The 12,164-nt window shown below is 43.2% G+C and overlaps 1 protein-coding gene across 1 annotated transcript in view; it reads left to right on the forward strand.

Moving 5' to 3' along the window:
- Window positions 1-1,695: 1,695 nt before the first annotated feature.
- Window positions 1,696-12,164, forward strand: part of NDFIP1 (Nedd4 family interacting protein 1) — a 32,333-nt gene continuing 21,864 nt past the window's right edge. Inside the window, exon 1 of the mRNA XM_034779030.1 lies at window positions 1,696-1,995. Coding sequence (XP_034634921.1) covers window positions 1,957-1,995 — 39 coding nt within the window. The 5' untranslated portion in view covers window positions 1,696-1,956. The remainder of the gene's footprint in view (window positions 1,996-12,164) is intronic.

Consider the following 12,164-nt stretch of genomic DNA (forward strand, 5'->3'; position numbering starts at 1 on the left):
AAGCCTGTTAAATAATCAGTGGAGCCACTGGATGATTGAAGTGCTAAAGGGGCACTCGAGGAAGATAAGACCATTGCGGAGAAACTAAATGAATTACTTGTATCAGTCTTCACTGCAGAGGATGTGAGGGAGATTCCCACACCTGAGTCATTCTTTTTAGGTGACAAATCTGAGGAACTGTCCCAGATTGAGGTGTCATTAGAGTTAGAGGAGGTTTTGGAACAAATTGATAAATTAAACTTTAATAAGTCACCAGGACCAGATGGTATTCACCCAAGAGTTCTGAAGGAACTCAAATATGAAATTGCAGAACTATTAACTGTGGTCTGTAACCTATCATTTAAATTAGCTTCTGTACCAGATAACTGGAGTTATAGCTAATGTGACACAAATTTTTAAAAAAGGCTCCAGAGGCGATCCCGGAAATTACAGGCCGGTAAACCTAACTTTAGTACCAGGTAAATTGGTTGAAACTATAGTAAAGAACAGAATTATCAGACACATAGATGAACACGATTTATTGGGAAGAGTCAACACGGTTTTTGTAAAGGGAAATCATGCCTCCCAAATCTATTAGAATTCTTTGGGGGCGGAGGGTCAACAAACATGTGAACAAGGGTCATCCAGTGGATATAGTCAGGGCTGGCGCAAGGATATTTTGCTCCCTAGGTGAAACTTCCACCTTGCGCTCCCCCACCCCTTGCCCATCGGTTCATTGAGGGGCAAATCCCAACGAGCCTTTATAGCTCTAACTGCACCTGTTACCTCTTGATTTTTAAAAAAGATATTTCTTAATGATCAGTAATGAATACAATCATACAATACAAGGGCAGAGGGGATATTTTATTATTGGGTTGTAAATCTTTTTCTCTTATAATATAAATCATACATGATGCTAACATGGAAGGTTTGTGTGTGAGTCACATGCCTGGAAGTGAGACGATCCATGTTCTATTCCCAGCTTTTCCTCAGAATTCCTGCAACACACAGATTCTTCTCCCTTGCAAGGCAACTCAGAGGAACATCTAGAAGAGCTGGCTCTTACATAGACATATCCTTGGGCCAACATGACACCCAGATGCCTCATTTTCAATTGAATAGGCACATTGCCTACCAAGAACTCCAGAGAGCAGGGATAGGGAGTGTGCATGGTACACCATCCCTAGAGGACATGCTACCATATTTGTAACCAATGTGGAGAAAGATGTAAGGGGCACATGACCAAGTCTGCAGCCCAGCACCTTTTGAGGGAATTTGTGCACCAAGGGTACCCAGAGCGAGTCCCTTAAGCAGGACTACCATGTACTACCGGTATGTGTCCTAGGGTGTGTGGAGGGGCCCGGGAGTGTGAGACCATCCAAGGCAAACTACTGTATGGATTGTAACCCCCCATTCCAAAAGGGTGTGTCAGACAGTGCAAGGCACCAATTTCAGAAGAGGAGGGCAGGGTCCATCCTACCGGCCCTTAGGAAAGTGCTTGGTTCCTGCAGAAGGTGGGAAACTGGGAATGCCCCATGGTTACCATTTGTACCTATTAAACCCAATCCGTATCGAGCTGAATAGTGGCTGGGGGCTGGTGTGAGGGATGCCCCGGGGCTCAGGAGTGAGCCGGGGGAGGCGGCAGGGATGTGCCAGCGAGGGAGTGCGGCAGCGAAGGCGAGGCAGGCATGTGACAGCTGAGGGAGGGCGGCAGCAGCGGGGGGAAGGGAAGTGGTTGGAGCTGAGCAGGCAGCAGCCAGTGACCCGGCAGCGCTGCACTTGCCAACCTCCGCCTCCAGCAGCAGCAGCAGGGGCAGGCAGCGCCCATTGAGTGTGGGAGGCAGGCAGGGGTGTCTGCGCGGAGCCGCGCCGCTTCCAGAGCCGCCCCGACTCGCCTCTGGGCCCTCCGACCCCAGCCCGCCCCGCGGGGCCTCCGCCCGGTCTCTTCTCTCCGCCTGACACTCCCTCTCCAGCGCCATGGCGGCCGCCGAGCCCAGCAGCGGCCGATACCAGCAGGTGAGGCGCGAGCGGGGCCCGGCAGGGCGGGTACGCGAGCGCCGCGGCTTTCTAGGCCGCACGGCTGGGATTGTGGGGCTCCGGGGAGAGCCGATTCCCCCGCCCCGGCCGAGATAGGGAGCGGTCGCGGTCGGGACGTGGGACCCGGTGTGGGGCGGGGAGCAGAGCCCCTCCTCCGGGGGGGGGGGTGACCCCACAGCCCGCCAGCCCCCGGGCTCTGCTGGCCACCCCGAGCCCTGGGCCTAGGGGCAGCGGGAACCTGCCGCCCCTGCATGGGCGTGGGGCTGCGCGAGCCCCCCACTGCTCCCCGGGCCGCTCCTCCCGTCCGACTGAAACAACCCTGGCAGCCTTGGCCGCTGGTGTGTGGAGGGGCCCGGGAGTGTGAGACCATCCAAGGCAAACTCCTGTGTGGACTGTAACCCCCCATTCCAAAAGTCAATGCCCGTTCCTTGGCTAAGAGCCCGTGACACACCTAAACATTACAGGTGGGGGGAAGAACTAGACATCAGCCTCCGGGAACAGAGGTCCTGGCCGTAATGCAGCCTGGCCAAGCGGGCGTGAAAATCTGCACAAAATCATCTAGGCCGGGCTCATCAGTGTGATCACAACATACACAGATTGGGCTTCCCTGTGCCGGGTGGCATTGAATGCACATACAGTATTGCTTGGTGGAGTGTGCCAGTGGAATTTGGGGGGGTCCGATGTGTCTTAGTATAGCCGAATCCTGGGTTAGCATCAGGATGATTTAATGGGATGAATTTACTTGGTGCTGATTAATAGTTAAGTGATCTTCAGTCAGGAGTAAACTAAACCAAGGATGTAACATTTATTTGGGTGTTTTGGACTTTTCACGGTCACTGACAGGTTAAAGCACCTTCTCCATAATAGGTCTTTGGATAGAAGAGTTTGAAACTAAAATCCCTAATTGTGGGAATTTAGGTGAGATAATTTAATGTATGTGACATTAAACTCATCCAAGCACAGAGGGTCAGAATAAGGTTTTGCATGCCACTTGAGGTCTGCATGGGAAGATGGGCATGAGTCGAGCAGCCACATAGTGGTTGGTGCCTATCCTGTGATGGATTGAACGGAAGTTCTCAGTAGACTGGCATTAAATTGGCCATTGGCTGCAGACTGTTGGGGTTGGGGGGAGGGTGCAACAATGAGGATGGATCTGCATTTAAATATCTGCCCTTGATATCGCTAGTCTTGATCAGGGCTGGCTCCAGGCACCAGCCTGGCAAGCAGGTGCTTGGGGCGGCCACTCCGGAGCGGGGGCGGCACGTCCAGCTATTTGGTAGCAATTCGGCGGACGGTCCCTCACTCCTGCTTGGAGCGAAGGACCTCCTGCCGAATTGCCGCCGCAGATCGTGGCTTTTTTTTGGGGGGTGGGGGCGGGTTGGGTTGTTTTTGTGTTTTGGTTATTTTTTTTCTTTGGCTGCTTGGGGCGGCCAAAACCCTGGAGCCGGCCCTGGTCTTGATGTTCAGCTCATTTTCTTTCTTAGTTGTCTGTGTGTAGTTCCATGTTGCAAGTTACTGCATTTAATGATCTCCCAATCCCAGTTGTCAGGGCCGCTATTTTATGCCGATATTTCCTAAAAACTACTTTCTTCTGCAGTATCCGTAAGCAGAGATAATGTTTTTTAAATTACTTTTTTCCCCTCTTCTAGATTTCCTTTTACATCTGGTCTTCTCTATGTGACTCGCTTAGATTAAAAACGCGTTTGGGCAGAAACTGTCCTTATCTGAGCATATTGTTTGTGATACACAAATAATTATTATTAACAATAAAGAAGATGAAGTGGAGCCCCACAGTCTGCCCACATATTGAAGAGCTGAATTCCATCCCCTCGCTCCACGTGATTCAGGCTTTCTGTGGGAAGGAAATGTATATTGCTTGGAACATGTGTCTAGCAAAATATTTGAGAAACATAACTCTAAACTAGACAGACAAAGGCCTCAGTCCTGCAACTGACAGTACGAGTGGACCCTTGCACCCACACATTCCAACATGTAGAGTTAATTAAAACAAAGGAGAATAATTATGATCAGTATAAAAGCATTACAAAAATCTTTTGATTCTGTATATAGTTTCCGTTCCTAGTTTCAGTTTTGGTTTCACACAGTATTTATCTTTTCTTCCTGTTCTTGTATGCAGTGCAGACTCAGGGGTCCTATCTGAGCTTGCTGGAAGGTTTCCTTTTGATAATTTTTTAAATTTTGTTTTGTTGTTTAAAGGGCCTGTGTGAGAGAGTCTCCAAAATATAGGTTTCCCATGTGGGCAGGTATTGAAAATTACCAACCCCCAAATTAAATTAATAGTTTTGATGTCATTAGAATATTTCTAATTAAAATAATGCTTTATTTTGAACTTAAACATTCTCCTGCATTTGTAATTCAAATATTTCAGCATTGTGCTAGTGCATCAGAACTAGAAAGGTAAACTGACTGGTCTTAATTGTTCTAGCTGAGTGAAGTGCAGAAAGTAAACTAACGGTATGGGCAGTGAAAAACATATTAGATTTTTAAGGGAAGAATGAATTTGTATGAAATATTTACTATCTACTACTTATTACAGGGTCATAGTAGTGACACTATAATAAGTTGTAGATAGTAAACCATAACGGCACTTTCTCTTTTCAGAGTGCTTTAACCTTTCAAAATGATTTCCCATTAGGATTAAATTTTTCATGATTATTCTCAACTCAGAGGTTAGGGTTTTTTACGTATGTCTAAAAGCTAGATAAAGCTCTATTTAGTCTTTTAATATATATATTAGCGTAAGAAGTTTGGGGTGGGAGGAGTAAAGCTTTTTTTAAATATCTGAGATATATATAGATTTTACGTGTTTTCACCATTAAGAAAGTTTTCAGTCATATTTTTTGGTCTCAGATATTTAAAAAAGCTTTACTCCTCCTACCCCAAACTTCTTACGCTAATATTTGCACTTCTGTAGTATCTTCTATCTCAGGATCTCAAAGTATTTAAACATTAATCTGTACGGCGCCTCTGAGAGTCAGAAGCCTGGTCTACACTTAAAATTCAGATCAACATAGGTACGAGGCTCAGGGATGTGAAGAAGCACCATAGTGTAGACACGTCTAGGTTGATGGAAGAATCAGGGAGGTGGATTAAACACAGCAATTGAAAAACCCCTTCTGTCACTGTAGGAAGCGTCTACACTCTGGAGATGCTGCAGCACAGCTACAGAATCAAAGCTGTGCCGTTGTAGCACCCGTAGTGTAGACATAGCCAGAGTGTGGCCAGTTCTACACTAAAAAGTTAGGATGACCTAGCTACGTCGCTCAGAGGTATGAAAAATCCACACCCCTGAGTGACATAGTTAAGCCAACCTAGCCCCTGGTTTAGATAGCTCTAGGTCGACAGAAGAATTCTTCTATCAATTTAGCGATTGTCTCTTAGGGAAGTGGCTTAACTACAGCAATTGGAGAACCCCTGACATCGCTGTAGTGGGTGTCTACACAGAAGTGCTGTAGTGGCACAGTATGTAGTGCTGCTTCTATGCTGGTGCAGTGTTTCTAGTGAAACATAGCCTATGTTACAGAAGGATTCAAGTTCTGGTCTTATGGTCCTGAGCCCAGAGGGGGTATATGTGGAGGAAGCATGCTGCTCCCTAGAAGGAGAATATTGTATTACTCTTTAATTCCCCTCTGACTGATAAGAATGACATTACACAGTTCTCTGTAAGGAAATCAAAGCTGTCATTTTGCCAGGTCCTATTAATCTCTTAACCATGCACATAACAGGGTGGTTGTTGTTATTATAGTGCTGTAATTTTCCTGGTACTTTACAGATTAAAAAGATCGTCCCTGCTCCAAAAGGAGCATCAGAAAATGGAAGGTACCATGAAAAGGCTGCCATAAAACAGAATCTTTGAGAGTAAATGTAATTGGAGTGCGGGACCCTAAGGGACATGCAGGAAAGGGGAAAAAAAATCTTAGTTTCTCAATTCTTCTTTTCTTCTCTTAAAAAATATGTTATTGGATTGATTGGTATGCTGTGGTCTGTCTTGCTCCAAAAGTGTATGCTATGAAAATAAAGATACATAGCTGACATTTAGCTGTAGAAAGGATGAGGAGAATCATTTTCTAACACTGAAGATGTCAAATTTAAATCAATTTTATCCCATGTTGCTATGTATTGTAATGAATAAGTGAATAAGGATCAGTCACTTGTGACTATGACATGAAATATAGCCCTGAGTTAATAACCACAGCGGATATATTTAATTTCAGGAACTGGTAAACTGACAAACTGTGCTCCCAGAAAGCAACCCATAGAACAGGCTCATACATTGAAATCACACACTTAATTTTTATGTTACAGGATTATGAAAGGGTAGAGGAGGGTGGAAATCCTGATTTTAACGTTTTTCTTACTTTTAATTTGTCAGTGGGTTTCAGATTGTATAATAGCAGTGGTGAATTACTGGCTGGTCCATGGCAAGCTAAATATAAGGGTTTTAGATGTATTATGACAGTATGGTAATTTAAGCCCCACTCCTGCGAACACTTATGCATGTGCTGAACTTTATGCGCATAAACATTCCCATTGAGTTCATGGGACGACTAGCTTGTATAAAATGTTTTTATGAGTGTGTGTCTTCCAAAAACTGGAAGTTATTGTTTCAGAAAAAATGAGTTTGTCTAGATATCCTAAAGACAACAGGAATGAATGGTAAAATTCAGTGTAAGGAAAGAAAAAGTCTTCTTTCCCAGTACCAGTCCTCCACTGAGAACTGTGTGCAGGCCCCATATCCGCCATGAGCCTTGTCTCGGTGCACGATCGGAGGCTAAGTCACTTCACCAATAAGACAAACATAAAAATGGTGTTTGATTTTGATTTTTTTTAAAGATAATCTTTCGGCATTTTTAACCATTGTGATTGGCTCAAATACGAGATGATACCGATCAAAAATAGCATATGCTTGTGCTCTCAAAGTGATGCAACAATTAATCTAATAATGTATATTCTGCTTTCTATGGTTATTGTTTTTTCACTAGGCTCAGAGTCTGCTGTATTTCTTTGATAGATTTAAGTAATTTGTGGTGAGATCCTCAACCCCACTCCATCTCCTCTATGTTAGAGAAAAGGGGCTGGAGTAGCTTACAGGAGCTGGCCAGGGTAACTGCGGAAGACAGTTTCAGGCTGTCTTTCAGGAACCCCCTCATAAGATGTGGCGTAGGGAGGTATGCCAGAGGAAGGCTGAAGTGGGAGGGATGTGTTGGGAATGGGGCCATAGCACATAGTGTTGTGGAAATTTTGGGCAGCACTCTGTCCCATAGGGGAGCCCCAGGAAGCTGCCATAATTTGGCTTCTAGAGCTGTCTAAGTTATGCTGAGGGCCTCTTCAGCCTCTGGAGTGGCTCAGGATCAGGATGAGGTTATGTCTACGCTGCAAAAACCCCGTGGCACCAAATCTCAGAGCCCTGGTCAATTGACTTAGGTTTGGGCTGCAGGGCTAAAAATTGCAGTGTAGATGCTCAAGCTGGAGGCTGGGCTCTGAGGCCCATCTCCCCTATGGCTTCAGAGCCTGGACTCCAGCTCAAGCCTGAATGACTGTGCTGCAATTTTTAGCTCTGCAGCCTGAGCCCTGTGAACCATAGTCAGCTGACCTGAGCCAGCCAGGGTCATGCCGCAGGTCTTTTATTGCAGTGTAGGTGTGTGTAAGAGTCTGGGAAGATCCAGCAATCTTTAGAAGTTGTAACTAAATATAAAGGTTATGGAGACATCAGTAGCAACTCTGTAGTTAAGGTTATATTCAGTTTTCCAGTTGAAGTGAGGTTTTAATCTCTAAGGCATGAAAACAAATGCAAAGGACATGTTTATTTTATGCTTTATTGTGTGGGCACGGTTAGATTTATGATGTCCACAACTATTCATTTCCTTGTTATTTAACTCTTGCAGTTAGTAGTGGATGTGATTGGTAAATGTACTGTTGTCATTTAGGTGAAGTTTTGATGGCATGAAATTTCCAAGAGGTATTGGTGCTTTTTGTTTCTTCCTCAGTTGAGTTAGCTAACGGGGAGTGAAGAGGCGTCATGTGCTTTACCGTGCAGCGTGACGCCTTGAATGATCCAGCTAGCATGAGTAACAATATTGGCTTCAGCATGGGGAGTAGAAGCCCAGCATCGTCCCTAGGTACGTACTTGGCTCGCTAGCCCATTCTGAAGCTTGCCTGCACTGTCTTCATAGTTATTGTTATCTGTGCTTGCTGGATTCAAGCTTGCTCAGGTGGCTGACCTGTGCACAGCTTTTTCTGTGTAAACATACCCTAAGGTAAGAGGACTTTTCTACATTTGAAAGTTGTTTCGGATTAAGGTAGGGTGTGAATTTCAAGTGCAGTAGCTATTCCTGAACAGCTCCGTGTGTGGACACACTTTATTCCAGAATAAGAGTGCCTTGTTCCTGTTTTGCTTAACCTATGGGTACATCTACACTACAGCGGGGAGTCAATTTAAGATATGCAAATTCAGCTACGTGAATAGCGTAGCTGAATTCGACGTATTGCAGCCGACTTACCCCGTTGTGAGGACGGCGGCAAAATCGACTTCTGCCGCTTTTTGTCGGCGGCGCTTACTACCACCTCCGCTGGTGGAGTTAGAGCGCCGATTTGGGGATCGATTGTCGCGTCCCAACGGGACGCGATAAATCGATCCCCGAGAGGTTGATTTCTACCCGCCGATTCAGGTGGGTAGTATAGACCAGACCTATGAACAAGGCACTCATTCTGGAATAAAGTAAAACAGGAACAAGGCACTCTTATTCTGGAATAAGTGTGTCCACTTACGGAGTTCAGAACAGCTCCATGTGTAGACAGACCCTTCACCTGTGACTTAATGAGTGTTAAGATGGCTTTTCAGTTGCATTAAATTAACTCAGTTGAGCTAACAATGTTGAAGAAAACACCCATTCTGTCCTTTGAGACAAGGCCACAGATGATTCTAAGGCCTTGGCTACACTTGGGAATTCACAGCGCTGTGTGTACAGAGTGTAGAGCTCTCGCTGCGCTGTATGTACTCCACCTCTGCGAGTGAGCGTGCAGCACTGCAGGCACTGATTACACTGGCGCTTTACAGCGCTGCGCTCGGGGGGGGGGGGCGGCGCGTTTTCACACCCCTGAGCGCAGCAAGTTGCAGCACCGTACAGCGCCAGTGTAGCCAAGGCCTATGGTATCCGTGTGGGTGGAGCTGTACAGAGGTTCACTTTCGTGTGCCAAATTGCAGGATCAGGGCTGTGGTGCTTGATCCTGTTCTCATTTAAGTGATGGTAAAAAACTTCCAGTTACATTAATGTGAGTAGCTTTGGGCCCACAACTCTCATTAAAATCAATGGACACAAAATTATCCACAATAAAAAAGAGTTAATCACTTTGCTTAATTACAACTTTTTCTCTTTGCATGAATTTTCAGGGAGTTTTAGCAATAATAGAAAGTTTGGAGATTTTGAGCTGGAAGGACCCAAAGCAACATCACACACAAGTCAACATTTCAAATGTTAAATAACTAACTCAAATTTAGAAATGTTTCTTTTTTCTCCTTCATAGATTGCAAAAATAGTCTCCTTTGCCTTTAAAGTAAATATGGCAGTTTTAGGTCATATCCTATTTCAAGTCAAAGTTATAGGGGGACAGAAATAGGGCTTTATAATGGAAATTACTTGTAACCTTTATATAGGGAGGCTATTGGCTCTCTGTACTAGTCTCTAATTTATTAGCAATATATACATTGAAAGTGTGTTTTGTTTATACTTGGTTTTCACAACTTCTGTGATTTTCACTGTGGTGAAAGGCTGTAACTTTTGGTATTGATTCTTATGCAGTCTGTGACTGCAGTGTTTTCCTTTTAGAAGTCTCATGGAACTCCTTACACTACCATAGAAACAGCATGAGATGGGAGATCAGATGAAAGTTATCTGCAGTTAGAGCTTCTTGGATGTTATCACTATGGGACTGTTCAGCATTTCTGCTTGAGCACACCAGAAGTTGTGAGCATGTATTTCCGTAACTGAAATACATGTTGAGTGTAGATTCTGCCCAGTGACACGGGTGTTACTGAGTACTTACCAGAGTTTCCTTTGAATGAGAATATACAGTTGTGAACTAGTGGCAATGGTAATTTTTCCAGTCTGTGAATCCTTTTTATTAAAAGGTTTCTTAGTGATTTAACCCTCCAAAAACTGAGTGATTCAATTTTAATGGAACATACAGAATCATAGAAGACCACTGATAACAACTAAAGTATTGGATAAATGGTAAAGTAGTCATCTTTATTGCATGTTTTAAATGATATTGGATTTTTTTTTTTAAGTTGGAAACTTTATATTAAGGAACTTTTTAAAAACAAGAATGTTTGAGCTCGAAAAAATAATTAAACTTCATTGTCATCTTTTTGCTAAGGCCTCAATCCTACAAACACTTATGCGCACACTTAACTTCACTACCATGAGTAGTCAGTTCCTGTCACAGTAGTAAAGTTAAGCATGTGCATAAGTGTTTGTAGGATTGTGGCCTAAGACTGCAGCGCTCATCTGTTCTTTCCTGGCACTGAGGTCTAATTAATGTTTAGCAGTACTGAAACAGATCTTGGCTTATATCTACAAGATGTCAAATTAAAATCAAATGTAATTTAAAATTCACTCATTCAAAAATGGTGGATGAACTAATTTGATTGTGAACTTGTTAAAATAGACACAATCAAGGCATATTTTAGAACTTCTCTTTTGTTTAGAAACACCTCTTGGAAGCTAGAAACTATTTCCTTATTTTTTCTCTCCCACCCCCATATCTTATAGGGATGATTTTGAGTGCTAGATTGGTCAGGCCAAAACTTTGACTTTCAATCTTGAGACCGTTAGTTTGATTTTTTTTCAGGAACACTTGGGCATGGAGGTCTATTTAGAGCTTGTTTTGTTGCACGATGCCATATTGTCATGGCAGTAATATCAGAGACCCATCTGCATTCATTTATTTCTGCGGTAATAAATCACGGTTTTGTAGAGTGATTTTTACAAGAAAAAATTCAAAGGCTTTCTTGGAGGCTATTCTGTTTGATTTCAATTTGCTTTGTGACTGTGAACATCTAAAAGGCAGGTTTCTACTCAGACGCTTCGGCACCTGTTCCGTTCTGTAGGATTGCCCTTGTAATAGTTCAGAAAAGCATGGAGAATGGATTTCATTTTGTCTCTTTCCATTCCATTTGCAATAATCTTCTAATTTAATTTGTTAGATTCAGTTTTGAATGCCCGAGTATCACATGCTGATATTCTTCTAAAGCCTCTTGTTTTCTAACTATGGCTTTTTAAGAGTTAGAACTTGCTAGGAAATCTGATAGCTTTTGTAATTTGTTCAAAAGTAATCTTGCAGTGCTGTTGAGTAGTATGTCAACTGCAGATTTTACTCCTGATTATCTATAAAACACATCTAAATGTGCTATTCAGTACCCAGGGTATGGATTTTTAAACACTTGTTTGGAATTGGTGTGTGAGATCTGTGGATAACATAGACATGGAGTTTAACCAAAAGATATTTCAGAAATGATACTATATCTGAAGCCCATGTAACAGTACGTTTTGAAAGATTGCTAAAATAAAAATATTTTAGTTATTAAATGAAGACTTTGCATTTCAGGAGAAAAATATTCAGCCAAAGTTCTCAAAGCATTTTACAAAGGTTAAAGTTCACACCAGCACTGTGAAATATGTAAATATTGTTATACACCTCTTACACAAGAAGAAACTGAGACGCAGAGGGTGAGTGCCTTCACCATAGCCTACAGTGACCTCATGGCTTCATTGGGAATGGAATATTCCAGCATCTCTCACATACTCTAACCACAGTACGTTACTGCTCCAATATCTAAGTGAGTGAGGGGGAAATACTTAGCTGATTTTTTTAAACTAACACTCTAAATATCTACTAACGTTTTAATCCAACGTTTTTTCTTTAAAACCCAACAAAAAAGAATGTTCTTAAAGTAAACTACTTCAGTGAATCAAAAGGAAAGTAACTCTTGGCCTAGATCAGAGAATGAAAAAGCTCGCTTCTGACTTAACTCAAGTTGTGCTTACATCAGAATTCTACTGTTGTGAGCAATTTTTTAGTAGCCTGAAGGGGGAAAAATCTCTTGCAAGAGCAGATAATAAAGCATT

This window comes from Trachemys scripta, chromosome 8 (genome assembly GCF_013100865.1).
Source record: "Trachemys scripta elegans isolate TJP31775 chromosome 8, CAS_Tse_1.0, whole genome shotgun sequence".
Taxonomy (NCBI): Eukaryota; Metazoa; Chordata; order Testudines; family Emydidae; genus Trachemys; species Trachemys scripta.